The sequence below is a fragment of the Dama dama genome, chromosome 29 (genome assembly GCF_033118175.1).
Source record: "Dama dama isolate Ldn47 chromosome 29, ASM3311817v1, whole genome shotgun sequence".
NCBI lineage: Eukaryota > Metazoa > Chordata > Mammalia > Artiodactyla > Cervidae > Dama > Dama dama.
The window spans coordinates 35,695,981-35,712,815 of NC_083709.1; the positions used below are offsets into that span (position 1 = coordinate 35,695,981).

Consider the following 16,835-nt stretch of genomic DNA (forward strand, 5'->3'; position numbering starts at 1 on the left):
TGACTTCACATTCCAGGATGTCTGGCTCTAGGTGAGTGTGAGTGATCACACCATCATGATTATCTGGGTCGTGAAGATCTTTTCTGTACAGTTCTTCTGTGTATTCTTGCCACCTCTTCTTAATATCTTCTGCTTCTGTTAGGTCCATACCATTTCTGTCCTTTATTGAGCCCATCTTTCTGAGCAAATCTCCTAGGAGCTGAATGGTTCCAAAGAATGAAGGATAGCTTCTCCATAGTCATCATACCATATGTAATTGGCGGAGAGAGGTTAGAGCAAAGCAAGGAAAAGATCATTTCAGAATTTAGAAGCTATACTAGATGTAAAATCTTCATAAATAGTAAAGTTATTTCCCAAAGCATCAGACTTAGCTGAGGTTTTCACATCATTTGAATATATTTTGTTGATAGTCTGCAGGAACACTTGGCAGGGTCTCACAACATAAAATGCCTCACAAAGTATTTTAAAACTTGTGGCTACACATATTTCTCTTCTTAGTCTTTACTATCCATCATAGACCATATAAATCACTCTTAAACTTTGGGCTCCAAACTGATTAGGGAAGTAAAGAAAATCTAAACCACAAACACACACCAAAAAAAAAAAAAAAATAGAGAGAGGTTGCACTGTAAAATTTTTTAAACTTCATATTTTGCTTCCTGCTCCCTCACTATCCCCACATGCTCAAGCTGTGAGCACCCCACCCAGGTGACTAAGTGCACCCATGTGATAAGGTGGGCCTGACCACAAGGTCCTTTCTCTGCCTGTGACCCAGTAACATTCTCATGCATCAAGGAGAGTCCCTCATGCCTTTTCTTGTGTATTCCATCCCGACCTTCCATAAAGGTGCTTGTCCATCTTGTCCATGGGTCTCCTCTCTTGGCTCCCCACCTGCTGGGCTGAACCCACTTTCCTGGTCCCCCGCCCATGTGGCCCCCTCTCAGTTTGCAGTGATTCTCTCTCTCCAGGACCTGTGAGTATAGTAAACTTTGTTTTCCTAAACCTCCTTGTTCTCTACTTAAGTTCACACTCAACTGATAATCGCATAAAAAAAATATAGGACAAGGGCACAAAGGATTAAAAGAACAGAAAAGAGGAAAAAGGAAAGCCACAGACATCCTTTGATTTCCTTCCCCCTACTCTCTTGCCTATCTGGCCATCTGAAGGACTGCTCATCCCCAGGAAAGCCCCACCACTCTAAACCCTGGAGCTGCTCTTGAACTCACCTCACAGTTCTCATTATTCACTTATCAACAGTCTTCCCTTCTGCTTACTTCCTCAGACTGCCCACTCATAAGAAAGCCCAGGGCTCCAGACACCTTCATGCAGCACAAGGGCTCTGCAGAATGGACTCCTCTCTGCCAGCGGAAGTAGCCCAATATAAAGTCCTCCCTCCAAAATCACATTTCTTCCCAAAACAGTCACCATATTACCCAACCAAGTCTTACCATTTTCAAGGGTATTTATAATTAATTTGGAAGGTACTTTAAATTTTCCAAGTAGATTGAAACCAAAATTCATATAAACTCAATTTAAAACATTCAGGAATCACTGTGGGGTGGCGGGAGCCCTTGCATAAATATAACCATGTCAAAAACAAACACTTTTATCACAAAGAATTTCAGGAGCTTCCCTGGTGGCTCAGTGGCAAAGAATCCACCTGCCAATGCAGGAGACACAGGTTCCATCCCTGGTCCAGAAAGATACTACAGGCTGCCTGGGAACCACAACTACTGAGCCCACATGCCCCATCTACTGAAGTCCAGCACCGGAGAGCCCATGCTCCACAAGAGAAACCATGGCAATGAGAAGCCTGCACTCTGCAACTAGAGAGTAGCCTCCAATCACTGCAGCTAGAGATAGCCCTCACACAGCAACAAAGACCCAGCACAGCCAAAAATAAAAATAAATAAAATTATTTTTAAAAAAGAAGAAGAATCTCAGCCTCAAGCAAAATTATTCTCAGTCAACACATTCAAATACTCAATAGGTCCATTTGCCAAGTATATCAATAGTCATGTATGGTTGTGAGGGTTGGACCATAAAGAAGGCCAAGAGCCGAAGAACTGATGTTTTCAAATCATGGTGCTGGAGAAGACTCCTGAGAGTCCCTTGGACAGCAAGAAGAGCAAAGCAGTCAATCCTAAAGGAAATCAACCCTGAATATTCACTGGAAGGACTGATGCTGAAGCTCCAATACTTTAGCCCCCTGATGGGAAGAGCCGACTCATTGGAAAAGACGCTGATGCTAGGAAGGAGTGTAGGCAATGGGAGAAGGAGATGGCAGAGGATGAGATGATTAGATATTAACAGCACCACCAACTCAAAGGACATGAACTTGAGCAAACCCCGGGAGATAGCAGAGGACAGAGGAGCCTGGCGTGCTGCAGTCCACAGGGTTGAAAAGAGTTAGACACAACTTAGTAACTGAACATCAACAACTACAAAAAACAATCAGGAAGTTAGAGCTCCCTAACAACATTTTTAAAAACATGGTTCAAGTTATCTTCATTATAAAAGCTTGGCACTCTCACAAACATCCCATTCAATTCTGACATCTCTAGAAATTTTTTTAAAAAATATATGATTGAGCCTAAAATTCACTAAGAGAAATCTGCCTTTTGATCAGACATTCTAAAGCCCAGTAAAAAATAAATAAATAAATAAATGGAGGAAGGTATTATAAGACCACTTCATTCTCTCCTGATGACACGATCAATTTCTTACAATGTATTTTTTATTCTGGGAGGAAGAAAGTTAGGGACTAGGAATCCCTTTGAAGAAAGTTAGGGACTAGGAATTCCTTTAAAAAGCTGGTAGTAGGCTAAGGACAATCTCCCGCAGAAAAATGCACACATAAAATGTGGCATAATTTCAGGAAATAAACAGGCCCTCTGCAGTCTATTATGGACACCAGGCTAAGAAACTGACAGGATGCAGGAATAGAGATGAGCCATACTTGAGATTTCAAAAGCAGCAGAGATTTTACAGCTTACAGCAGGCAATTAAGGAACTGAGAGCCTCACTCAGATAAAATCATAGCTAATTAATTAAATACCTTAACCAGGTTTAAAGTATTTTTAAGTTTTAAGGAGCAGCAGAGGATGAGATGATTAGACAGCATCACCGATTTAATGGACATGAATTTGAGCAAACTCAGAGATAGTGAAGGACAAGGGAACTTGGAGGGCTGCACTCCGTGGGGTTGCAAAATCTCAGACACAACTTAGTGACTGAACAACAACCAGTTTTAAATCTTGCTGAATCAACAAATGCATAAACAGATTCATGTAACATTCTCCAGAGAAAACATCTATATAAAACACAGCATTTTAAATGTGATGAAGCCATGAAGAAATGAGTTAAAACAGAAAAACTCAAAAGACCAATGTAATTAAATGTTTCCAGCTGAAGAATCTGAATGTGACAATAATTACTACCAGGCTAAATCATATGTAATTAACACAGGCTAATCAAATATGTTTTATCCTTTTGAAATATGCTAGGTATGTATACTAACCAAACTCATTGAAAAGAAGCCAGTGTTACTCAGTCAATTGTGTCCAACTTGTTGCAACCCCATGGACTGTAGCCCACCAGGCTCCTCTGTTCATGGAATTCTCCAGGCAAGAATATTGGAGTGGATTGTCATTTCCTTCTCCAGGGGATCTTTCCAACCCAGGGATCAAATCTGGGTCTCCCACATTGTGGGCAGAGTCTTTACCCTGTGAGCGACCAGCGAAGCCCAAAAAGAAGAAAGCATATCTCATTTTGGGCTTCCCTGGTGGCTCAGTCAGTAAAGAATTTGCTTGCAATGCAGGAGACCTGGGTTCAATTCCTGGGTTTGGAAGATCCCCCCAGAGAAGGAAAGGGCAACCCACTCCAGTATTTTTGCTTAGGAAATTCCGTGGACAGAGAAGCCTGGCAGGCTACATACAGTCCATGGGGTCACAAGAGTAGGACACAACTTAGTGACTAAACCAGCACCAACCACCGTATCTCTTTTTATGCAATAAATAGTTATTATTTACAGAGTGAGCTGTCCTTTTACATTGAATCAAATACAATGTTTAGAAGAAAACTGAATACTTTAGGAAAATAAGGACTTGTTATGGACTATTTATGACCACCCCCAAAATTCATATGTTAAAGTCCTATCCCCCAGTATCTCTGAGTGTGATCTGATTTAGAAATAAGGTCTTGCAAGTGTCATTACTTAAGATGAGGTCATACCCATCAAATAGGTTGGACTTCCAATCCACCCTATTGTCCTGGTGTCCACAAAAGGGGGAAATTTGGAAACAGGCATGATGACCACAATGTGAACATGAAGGTACACATCAGGGTGATGTCTACAAATCAAGAAAGGCCAAAGACTGCCAGCAAACCACCAGAAACTGAAAGGCCTGGGACCGATTCTTGCATAGTACTTTCAGAAGAAGCAAGCCGGACTGACACCTGACCCCTTATCTTCAGAAGTGTGAGACAATACATTTATGTTGTTTAAGGCACTCAGTTTGTGATACTTTGTTGCAAATGACACCTTGTCTTCAAAAGGGTGAGACAACAAATTTATGTTGTTAAAGACACTCAGATACTGATAACTTTGTTGTTGATACAAAGTGACACTTAGTTGCAACCTACCAAACTAATACAGAGACCTAAAATTATACTCTGAAGAAACTTCACTGTACAGCAAGATATGTCCCTACCAAATGATTGATAATGTTTTAAAAAAAAAAAAAAAAGCACAGATTTTGTAAGAACAGCATGTTAAATGGAACTGGAGAGCTATTTTTACCTAATCTGCTGCTGGTTTAAACCAACAAATGGGGGGGGGGGGGGGAGAAATGGCATTACTCTTGCTAGAATGAAATTTCAATATGCATAAAACTCACAAAAGTAGAATAATGAATGATTATTTGCCCTATTTTATAGTTTTAGAAAGGTGTATCTTATTTATTCTAATTGCATGATAAATTATATCTTTATGAGCAATTAAATAATAAAGCATATTCAAGTTAAAAAGATGATCAATTTTTGCTATTTTAACATGTTCTCAAGCTTAAAGGATTTTCCCCTTTAATAAAATTTATTTGGCAAAAGCATTTTTTAACCTTTAAAGAACAGAGATGAAAATAATTGTCAGCAAAAAGGCAGAAATAGTCACGTCCAAACCAAGAAAACAGTGGTGACACATCTAATCAGATTTCCAATCAGTGGGTAAACACTGAAAATTATACTGCTTTATTAATGCAAATATCATCCCTCACAAACACAAGCAAAAAGCTCGACTTCACAGAAACAAGAGAAATGTTCCTGAAGTGGAGCCTTTCACTAATAAACACAGTGTATCTAATCTAGCATATCCATTCTCAAAAGGAAGTAATTCTAGGTCTAAAGTTTCCTCTGTAGAGAAGATCAGGTACATGGAATGTATGGTGGGGGAGGAGAGTGGGGAAGGCATGGCTTTAAAAGTAGGACATGGCTATTTCCCTTAATATCTTTGTCACATGTAAACATTAGCACTGGCTTTAAAAGCCCTTGAAAATGCCCATACGTGCTCAGGAAGAAAAACATTTGCCTTGGGCTTTCTCAGACTGTGCTACATTAGGTTATAGACAAGGGACTGCATGTCACTTCACCTTTAAAATGAAAGCCTTTCCAGTAAAAAAAAGAAAGCAAGAAACAAAAAGAAAGAAAATGACACAATGATTCTGGGTCTTGATTCAGTGTGGTAGATACTAATCTCATCTTATTATGAACAGACCTCCTCCGAGGCTCTAAGAAGTTCCTTCATATCACAATTCAAGTTTTTATTCTGAATTTCAGAGTTGCACATAACTTAGCTAAAATGGAGTGGCTTGATTATTTTTGTTGTTGTTGTTAAGGCAGCAGAGCTAGAAATCCTAGATGCTAGGATTTCCTCATGTCTCATTATTATTAATATAGGTCAGTATTTTATGCTAATAAAAATTATTTTTAATAATAATTTATTGAACACTTTCTATGTGTGTTCTACAAACTCATTTGTCCTTATATCAATTCTAAGAAATGGTTCTTTTCCATATTCTAGCAAGGACAGATTCAGAAGTTAAATAACTTGCTGAAGGTCGCAGACAGCAGAGATGGGTCAATCTTTAGCCTTTCCCACTCCAAAGTCAAGGTTCTTAACTGCCTTTTAGGGCACCAAGGTTTATAAAGGAAGTCTTCAGCATCAAAGTGGAAAAAAGGTGTTGTGCTGGTCAGTTTGGTGCTGGGGGCAAGGGGGATCGGGGTGCTTTATAGAAATGACAAGTACCGGAAATAAAAACGGTTAGGGACATCAAGGAAGTCCTGCCTGATAATTTATAGATAGCAATATATGCTGCTTCTGTAACCCTGAAGGAATGTGAAGTATACAGTTATTAGAAACCTTCCAAATTACATCAATAATGCACTTTACTTGCAAATATTTCTGGCACAGAGGTCCCAGAAAGATCCAAGGTGATAAAGCAAAAATACATTAACGGTATTTTTTTTTTACCAAAATAGTCTTAGTTCTCTCCATTTCTCAAGTTGACAAATATAACGGGTTCTATAAAGGCAAGTCTGTGATGACAGAGATGGCACATGGGCACACAGAGGATGCATTTCACACTGTGTCTGTCACCGTAACTTAACCAAAATTCTGTAAAACATAACCCTCACCTTCTCTGGAGGTGGTTTACAATAGAACTGTTATTGTGGCAGCCTTGGAAAACCTCACTAGATCTGAGATTCTAAAAAATGATGAGAAAGCTCAGTATTAATTATGGGCAAATCTATGAAAAAATATTTAAGGCTAAATTAGGAGAAATACTTAAAGAAAGCAACAAAGTTCTTAGCTTAAGACCTCTTAAACTAGAACTGTTTCAGAGGGTTAAAAAAAAAAAAACAGTAACCATATTCATTATATAAGAAATAGGTCACATTATAAGTATATTCTTATTTTTCCTATGTATGACTTTTCAACTCAGCCCAGTGAGACTTAAATGATTAGAATCTAAATTAAGTTTTATTATAATCACAGCTTATTAACCCCATAAAGATGGGCACATCCAAAACATAAAGGGCTCACTAAAAATAATACGTTGAAATACATGATGATTTGGTAATGTTAAGGCTGCAAAACCCATGGGAAATTAAAGGCAAGCAGACTGTTGTCGGTAGAGGCTTGGCCTCAAAGGAGTTTCACGACCGAGTTCTCCAAGGAAAAGTTAATGCATGAGCTTTCCAGAAGGAAGCCCCAACCTCCCATTCCTCGGGAGCCTCTGTGGAAGGAGGGATTCCGAGACCACAAGCGAGAAGCGCAGACCGCGGGCACCTCCGCAGCCACCCCGAGGGAGGGCCACCTCTCGTGCCAGCACATCCCGGGACAGCCGGGCGCACCGACACCGCAAGGTCACCAGGGAAGAGGCGACTTTACATAATCTCCCGCCGCGCCGCCCGGGCAGCCGGGCCCCCTCCCTGCGGCGCCCGCGCTGGGCCATGCGGAGGCGTCGCTCTGAGCCAGGCGGCTGGACGCCCGGGACCGGTGCAAGCCCGCAGCGCCGCCCGCAGCCGGGGGTGGAGGACGGAGCCCCGGGATGCCCGGGTCGCTGCCGCGGAGGGCGGGGCGGGCGATGCGGGGCGAGGCCGGGGGAGGCTCGGCGCGGGCCGGGGTCCCCAGGCTCCCGGCCGGCTGCGGGCGCCCAGCGCCCCCCGCGGCTCCTCCCGGGCCCGCCCCCGCGGCGCACCTGTCTGGTGCCTTACCTGAGTGGCTTTATGGAACTGCTTCTTGAGCCCGGCCACCGACATGGTGCTGGAGGACGCGCGGGCGGCTGCGGTGCAGGGAACGGGCGGCGGCGGAGCCGGGCGGGAGGACCGAGCGGAGCGGCGCGCTGGCCAGGCCGCCGCTCGTCGTGCCGCCGCCGGGGCTGTGGGCGCGGGGGCGCGGAGCTGCGCGGGACGCGGGCTCGTGCGGAGAGACACCCTGACGTCAGGGGCGGGGGATGCAGGCTCTTAAAGGGGACGCGGGAAGCCCCGCCCCGGGCGCGGGGTTGGTGCGGCAGGTGCTGCGGCACGCGCTACCTGGGCGCTCGCACCGGCCGGCAGTGTGCAGAGGGCCGAGGGCGTTCTGCAGCCCCGGGAGTGTCCGCGTGCCCCGCGGACTGCGCAGCGGCGGCTGCAGGTTGGCAACCCAGGCTCCCGCAAGACTCAGGTGATTTGCTTGGCTTCCAGGTAGCCGCAGAGGCGCTGCCTAAGCCTACCCTCCTGCCCTTTGAGCTTGCCCTCTTTGCAGCCTGGAAAGGAGTGGTATTCTCTCTGGGGTAATGAATAAGTCATTGCTCCTTGCTTGCTTGGTCACAGAAAACATTTCACTGTCCTGGTTTCGCTATCCCTTAAGCCTCCTCAACGTTGGGGAAAGCCACCAGTGCTGGGGTTTTTTTGTTTTTCGTGTTTGTTTTTCTTTTTTCTAGATCTGACACAATTTGATGACTTAAAAAGAAGATGAAAAAAATGTTAAACCTTAAAGCTGGTCAGGTAAATAGAATTGAAGTAGGATATTATTACAGTAATAACACTTAATCTTCTGTTTACAGTTATAAAAACATATGACTATGACATTCCTTTATGACAGTAGATTTAGGATTTAATCTAAAATAAGCACTGGGACTTCCCACTCATCCAGTGGCCGAGAATCTATCTTCCAATGCAGGGGACACAGGTTCAGGGAACTAAGATCCCACATGTCAGCAAGCAACTAAGCCCAAGCACTGCAACTACTGAGTCACCCAGCAGCAATGAAGACCTATGGCAGCCAAATAAGTAAATAAATATTTTAAATTAATTAAATAAGTATTATATAATATAAAAAAGCATGAATCAAAGTTGTACAAATACTGCATATGTAACAACGTATACGTGATTGGGCTAAAGCAAAACCATTGTAACTTGACAAATATTGTTTCACTTATATGAGTTAACTAGAATAGTTAAATTCATAGAGTCAGAGAGTACATTGGTAGGTGTCAGGGGCCAGGAGTGGGAGGGTGGAGGGAATCAGGAGTTAGTGTTTAATGGGGACAGAGTTTCAGTTTAGGAAGGTGACACCTTGGGAGATGAATGATGAGAGTTACACAACCATGTGAATGTACCTAGTGCCACTGAACTGTACAGTTAGACATGGTTAAAATAGTATGTTTTATATTATGTGACTTTCACCAAATTAAAAAAAATTGAAACTCTGCTATAACTAGATGAATTGGTAGAGCAGCACTAGTTGGCTTCTGTATTCTGGTCATTAACCACTTGATCTGCTTTTTCTAGGACTAAGAAGCACATAGGGAAGAACTTGAATTGTGTCCCCATGTGGGAACCAAAAGCTATAAGGAGAAAAAGCCAGAATGGCAGAAGCCAAGGTGAGAGACACTGCCAAGAATGAGTAAGAAACAGCACAGCAGAATAGGAGTACTGAGGATGCCTGGCATTATCTCTTCAACCCCTGCCACCTGGGAGGAACCACAGACCCCGCCCGCACCCTTCCAGCCAGGCCGCTTGGGCACAGGGCAAACAGATGATATAAGATGATCTTGTACATCAGCTGATCTACCAATCACAGCCCTTGATAATGTGAATTGAAACTAATAAAGGCAGACTCAAGCAGTTAGTGGCAGGTCGCAGAGCAACAAGAGCACATGAACTCCTGATCTCAGGCTGCCAAGTGAAACAGGCAAAAGGAGCAGATCTCCAAAGTGAGAGTCATTCCTGATGTTTATGTACCTTTCAGATACAAGGTGGAATTGCATTTTCCAAATCCCCTGTGGTTAAGTGGGGGTGCTGTGACAAGTTTTAACTAGTGGGTTAGAGAGGAAAGTGACGGTCACCTCTTGGTAGAGAATTTAGCGGTTGGAACAAGATGCTACAAAGCCCTTTCCCCTCCCTAAGAGTATCTCAGGTGGTTGTGGTCTGTCAGCCAGAATCCAGAGTGGGACGAAGCAGAGCCAGGTCTCAAAAGACATTTAGCATGAGTGAGGAATAACCTGAGTCATTCCGATTCACTGAGTCTAGGGTGGTTACTGCGACAAAATTAGTCTGCCCTCACTAGTGCATAAAAGAGAAAATGCTTTCCCGTTTCTCAGAAGAAGATGGGAGACTTTCTATTTCCTGCCATGTGTATTTTAGTTTTTGTCATTAGATGTCCATGAACTGGCCTGTATGTTCTTACAAAAGCCTCACTGAAGTTTGGGGAGGTGTGTTCTCTTCTTTGCAGCCTCACTGAAGCAGTGGGCAGACTCAGCTCCGAGGCCTGAGGGTCAGAAGGAAGGGTGACTCCAGGCACTGACCCTACCCTGACCTCTGACCCTGTGTTTTCCTTACCAGTTAGAGAGAGTTCTCCAGTAGTCATGCATGGATGTGAGAGTTGGACTATAAAGAAAGCTGAGCGCTGAAGATGCTATTGATGCTTTTGAACTATGGTGTTGGAGAAGACTCTTGAGAGTCCCCTGGACTATAAGGAGATCCAACCAGTCCATCCTAAAGGAGATCAGTCCCGGGTGTTCATTGGAAGGACTGATTTTGAAGCTGAAACTCCAATCCTTTGGCCACCTCATGCAAAGAGTTGACTCATTGGAAAAGACCCTGATGCTGGGAGAGATTGAGGGCAGGAGGAGAAGGGGACGACGGAGGATGAGATGGTTGGATGGCATCACTAACTCAATGCACGTGAGTTTGAGTAAGCTCCGGGAGTTGGTGATGGACAGGAAAGCCTGGTGTGCTGTGGTTCATGGGGTTGCAAAGAGTCAGACAGGACTGAGTGACTGAACTGAATTAGAGTTAGCTCTGGGGAGCCATAGGAAATTCTAAAGGAATGTCAGAGCAAGAGGCAGTCCATGTTTCACAAGAACATCAGGCAGGGAAAGATGAAAGTCCTGCTGATAGTTAAGTGGGGCTAGTGATCCATCAGCACCCAGGACAAACCGATAATGTGAGGTCAATCAGGTCCCAGCAGTGGTTTGCCTAGGGCACATTTACTCTTGTCTGTAAGGCCCACCATGTTGATCTCCAGATTCCTTTTTTTTTTTTAATTTATTTATTTTTATTTTTTAATACATTTATTTTTAATTGGAGGATGATTGCTTTACAATATTGTGTTGGTTTCTGCCATACATCAACATGAATCAGCCATAGGTGTACATACATCCTCTCCCTCTTGAACCTCCCTCCCACCTCTCACACCATCCCACCCTTCTGGATCATCACAGAGCACTGGATTTGAGCTCTATGCGTCATAGAGCAAATTTCCACTGGCTATCTAATGATATACATGGTAATGTATATGTTTCCATGCTACACTCTTATTTGGTCCCACCCTCTCCTTCCTCCCCCCCGCCCCGCCCCCTGTGTCCGCAAGTCTGTTATCTATGCCTTGATACTAGGAAACTCTGAAGGAGTTTGGACTCGCTGCAGGACTAGGTGGAGCTCTAGGCTAGAGAGATAAGATTTCCAGTGTTACAATGGCTGCTTTTGTATTCTAGCAGTTGATGAAGCTGGTATACACAAACACACACTCGTGAAAAGGCTGCCATAAAATGCTCATTACAGTTGTGCTGCCAGAGCCATTCTCAAACTCTCGAGCATCAGAATCCCCTGAAGGATTTGTTAAAGCACACACTGCTGAACCACCTCCCAATTTCTGATTCACTAGGACTGGGTGGGGCCTGAGAGTGTGCATTTCTAACAAGTCCCCAGGTGATGCTAACATTCTGGTCTGGGGACCACACTTCAAAAGGAGAAATAGTGCATGAATGATATGATGGAATTATTGCTGACCATGAATTTCCTACCCTGGGCTGGAGTAGAGATGTTAGGAATGAACTTTCTTCTCCATTCTCCCAATTTTTATAATGTTTTCCCATTACTTGTATAATACATGTATTTTATACTTGATTTTTCCTTCTTGGTTCCTGATTTGAGCAACGGAACATGTTCAGAAAAGGATAGGCCTCGGTTGAAGGTGCTAACAGAGTGAGAGAGAGTAATTCATCTACAAACAGGAAGGGCCTAGGGATATGTGAGTTCTTGTCTCTAAACGTGAACAGCGTGAAGGCGGCCCTGAAAAAGCTCCCCACCAACCCGCCCTAGAACTCTGAGTACATGACAGAATCCTAAATGTAACAAAACCAAGTCTGTCTCATTGCCTGAGTCTTCATCCACCAACTCAGAATGCTGATCCTGCTGTCCTTCAAAGGAACTGCTGTGCGGGGAAGGACTTTAAATCATTCTGAAACCACAGTTAACTCCCCCAGATACCCTCTGGGGTTCAGGTAAAGCCAGGATTTCTATTGAAGCCACAGCTTATTCCCATAAAGACCTTTAAGATGTTTTCAAAGAGATTCGTTGAGTTCCTTCCAGCAGGCACATACAGGAGGCATGGGGGGTGAATATAGTGTGAACTACCAAGACACAGACTATATATTGCCCCCAAGGAGTTTCCACACCAGCAATTGGGGAAACTTAGAGACGTTTCCTGTGACATGAAGGTAGCGGAGAAAATGCACCAGACATCGAAAAAAATTCAAACCTGGGTGCCCTCTTTGGTTGCAAAGAAGCCCTGACAGAGGCTTTATGGAGAAACACAGAAACACAGTGCAAGAAAGGGGAATCAAAGGTCAGTGGGGAAGAACTTTGTTTTACAAAAGATTATTGTAATTCAACATGCTGCCTTCTCATCTCTTGAGATCAAATCAAAGTAAAATAGTAAATAAACCTAAATCTGCTTTGCAAAGTTCCAATTAAAAGAAATCCCACACAACCTCACCTCACTAATTGGGCAGGAAATTCATGGTCAGCAATAATTCCGTCATATCACTCATGTGCTATTTCTCCTTGCATTATGCCAAGGCTTCTGGCAAATACCAGGCCTCTAGTTTGCACAGAGCTGCGGAACCCTGACCCCCTTCAGAGGGCGTCTCATTATGAGCAGGCAGAGGACAAGCAGCGCTCCTCATCCTTTGCCCTTCAGCCCTGATGCCACTCCTCTGGCCCAGGCCAGGATAAATTGGTCCTGACTTTACCTTTACGTATAAGCTCAAGAAGCACAAGAAACAGAGCAAAGCAAAGGCATTAAATTCCAGCTGCTTGTCTAATGGAAGGGCAAACCGAAACAACGAAAGGAAGTGATGTAATCATTATTACTCTTTCTACTCCAGCCTCTGGCCTCAGTTTCAGCCAGAGACTCCCATCAGTATTGATAAATATAGATGGGGATGAAATATAGATGGGGGTGAATTGCTTATCACTGTCACTGACGCTGTGTTCGTATGACACTGGGTCTGATGTCCAACAATACTCACCCAGCAGCCTTGTATTAAAGCCTGGGTTGTGCAGGACACAGACAGTTGTTCTGGAGTAGATGGCACTTAACGTGAGAATTTGTGCCTTTGGATGCTGCCAGTAGCACTGGGCCCCCAGCCAGTATCAACGGGGCTATTGAGCCCTTTCCCAGAGGAGGGAAATCAAATAAAGGCCACATTCATCTCCCTGCTTTCACCCTACCACCCACACCCCAGCATTCACCCTACCACCCACACCCCACCAGATACACTTTCGCCTCTTGGAGGTGGAAGGTGTGGGTCTCTCTCTCTCTCCCCTCCAAGCTTTGCTTCTCTCCCACACAGCCCTCCCCCCTTCAAAGCACAGGCACCTCTCCCCGCAAAACTTTTCTCTTCATTTAGTAAACCCTATAAACTCAATCACAAGAGGAGGAGGAGGGGACTTCACCAAGTATGTGACTCATGTTAGGCTCTTACATCTGGGTCTCTATTTATTACTTGCAACCCATTTTGAAAAGCTTCCAATTTCCCTAGCAAAATCTGGCCATCTCCAATGCCATTTCCAGAGTCTTTCTTTTGAGGTCTTTCCCCATCCTTCTGACCCTATATCTTCTGTTCATTTGTCACACCTCAAAGCCCTAATTGGGCATCTCTGCCATGAACTTGGTGTAACATGTTTTACATACTGATATGTAGTGCTGGATTCTTAACTCTTTGAGCTCGGGGCCTTATCTTTTACAACTCTATGCAGAAAATGTAAACATTAGATATGGTCTGATGGCAATTTGAAAATCCAAATGAAATTTTTAAAGCTAAATCCAGCAGAGGTCCAGAAAGCCTGGAACTAGCTCGCTTCTCCCCCACTAAGCAGACTGAAGGCCTCAGCTGCTGCTCCCTTGCTGTATCTGAGCCTGAATCTCCAGGTTACTGTAATTTTGAGAGTTCTCAATGACTTTCCCATTGTTGTTCTTGTTGTTCAGCCACTACGTCATGTCCAACTCTTCGTGACCCATGGACTGTAGCACTCTAGGTTTCCCTGTCTTTCACTGTCTCCCAGAGTTTGCTCAAACTCATGTCCATTGAATTGGTGATGCCATCCAACCATCTCATCCTCTGCTGTCCCCTTCTCCTTTTGCCTTCAATCTTTCCCAGCATCACGGTCTTCCCCAATGAGTCTGCTCTTCGCATCAGGTGGCCAGAATTATTAGAGCTTCAGCTTCAGTATCAGTCCTTCCAATGAATATTCAGGGTTGATTTCCTTTAGGATTGACTGGTTTGATATCCTTCCAGTCCAAGGGACTCTCAAGAGTATTCTCCAGCACCACAGTTCAAAAGCATCGATTCTTTGGCACTTAGCCTTCTTTATGGTCCAACTCTCACATCTGTACATGACTATTGAAAAAACCCTAGCTTTGAGTATATGGACCTTTGTCGACAAAGTGATATCTCTGATTTTTAATATGCTGTCTAGGCTTGTCATAGCTTTCCTTCCAAGGAGAAAGTGTCTCTCAATTTCATGGCTGCAGTCACCAGCTGCAGTGATTCTGGAGCCCAAGAAAAGAAAATCTGTCACTGTTTCCAATTTTATCCCCTCTATTTGCCATGAAGTGAGGGGATCAGATGCCATGATCTTAGTTTTTTTAATGTTGAGTTTCAGGCCAGCTTATCCACTCTTCTCTTTCATCCTCATCAAGAGGCTGTTTATTTCCTCTTCACTTTCTGCCATTAAAGTGGTATCATCTGCATATCTGAGGTCATTGATATTTCTCCCAGCCATCTTGTTCCCACTTGGGATTTATCCAGCCTGGCATTTCACATGATGAACTCTCCATATAAGTTAAGTAAGCAGGGCAACAATATACAGCCTTGTTGTACTCCTTTCCCAATTTGGAACCAATCAGTTGTTCCATTTGTTCTGACTATTGCTTCTTGACCTGCACACAGGTTTCTCAGAGACAGGTAAGGTGGTCTGGTATTCCTATCTCCTTAAGCATTTTCCACAGTTTGTGGTGATTCACACAGTCAAAACATTTAGTGTAGTCAATGAAACAGAAGTAGATGTTTTTCTGGAATTCCCGTGCTTTCTCCATGATCCAAATATTGTTGGTCTATGGTTCCTCTGCCTTTTCTAAACCCAGCATGTACATCTGGGTACATAAATAAGTAAATAAATTGCTCTTGACACAGTCAACCAATATTGCTTTCTGTTATTTGCAATTAGCAAACTCCAAGTGATACACATCCCCTCTCCCCTCCGACCCTTGCAATAATGTTCTAATCTCCATTCTTGTTCAGTTCTAGCAACACAAACACAGCAATTTAGACAACTATGGTGACTGCGTAGCACTGCATTAGCTTCCTTCTCAGACAACGGTGGACAGACTGAGTGACAAGGAATATAGTCCTTCAGCAAGTGGCAAGTCTCCCTCTAAGACACTGACATTCTGATTTTCAAATCAAATCTTCTGCTTATTTGATTAGTACGTGTCAGGCCTGCCAGGGTCTGAACCTTTCAAGCCCCTGGGAATTGGCAGCTGAATGCTGGTAAATAAATGCCAAGCAGCTGCACTCAGAGACAGCAGTGCCCACTCCTGGAGTTAGAACAACTGTAATTAAGGGCAAATTGTTAGGGCATCAGTACCATTGGCTTATTTATTCTGTTCCTGGATGGACATTATCATTAGAGATTCTGAAGGCATGTTGTTAGCCCTGAATGTAAGCTCTGGCTAGTCAGCCTGTTAAAGCGTGGTGTTAAAGAGACCAAGTTCTATTGCTATTTCAGTAGCCAGTTAGCCACGCAGAGAGAAGTTATTCCTTAATATAGTGTGCATTCCACCCTGCCATCTCAAGGCTGCATTCTCTTGATTACAGAAAAGCCAAGGTGAGAGAAAAGACATAACTTTAGTTCAGCAAGAACCTGTCAACGAAACTAAGAACTTGGAGTACAACCTACTAATATTCTTTCTATCAGCATCAGCTGTATATACTTTAAAAAATGCTATATTCTACTTTATATTTTTAATGGGCAGTTTATACATAGGTCATTTATCTTTGATTTGGGGGGACTTATTTTTCCCCTTTAAAAATTATTGATGATTTTACTTAATTTCACAGCTTGTATTTTCTCTGGCCCACACATATAAAGCTTCCTTCAGTGACAAAGAATCAAATATAAAGCACTATTTTGAAAAAGCCTCTCAAACATTTAAGTTAACACAAATACATCACCCTCTCAAGAATACCAGTTTTTTTCTCAAGCTCCGGTCACAGGAAATTTGTCAAGTAGGGAATTCTTTAGAACAAAGATAATGGAAAGCTTCCTGTGAATAGAGCTGAATAAAATAGTGAGAACTTTTGACAGCAATTCTTAAGATGTCTTTAATTTGGGGGACCTCTCTGGTGGCCTAATGGTTGAGAATTCACCTTTCAACGCAGGAGATGTGCTTTATAACTGGTGGGTTTGAACCCTGGTCGGGGAACTAAGATCCCATATGCCGTGGG

At 43.4% G+C, this 16,835-nt stretch overlaps 1 protein-coding gene across 1 annotated transcript in view; it reads right to left on the reverse strand.

Annotated features, from left to right (window-relative positions):
• Positions 1–7,914, reverse strand: part of SH3GL2 (SH3 domain containing GRB2 like 2, endophilin A1) — a 216,570-nt gene extending 208,656 nt beyond the window's left edge. The window contains exon 1 of the mRNA XM_061132257.1: positions 7,774–7,914. Within this exon, the coding sequence (XP_060988240.1) occupies positions 7,774–7,818 (45 nt within the window). The 5' untranslated portion in view covers positions 7,819–7,914. The remainder of the gene's footprint in view (positions 1–7,773) is intronic.
• Positions 7,915–16,835: the final 8,921 nt, after the last annotated feature.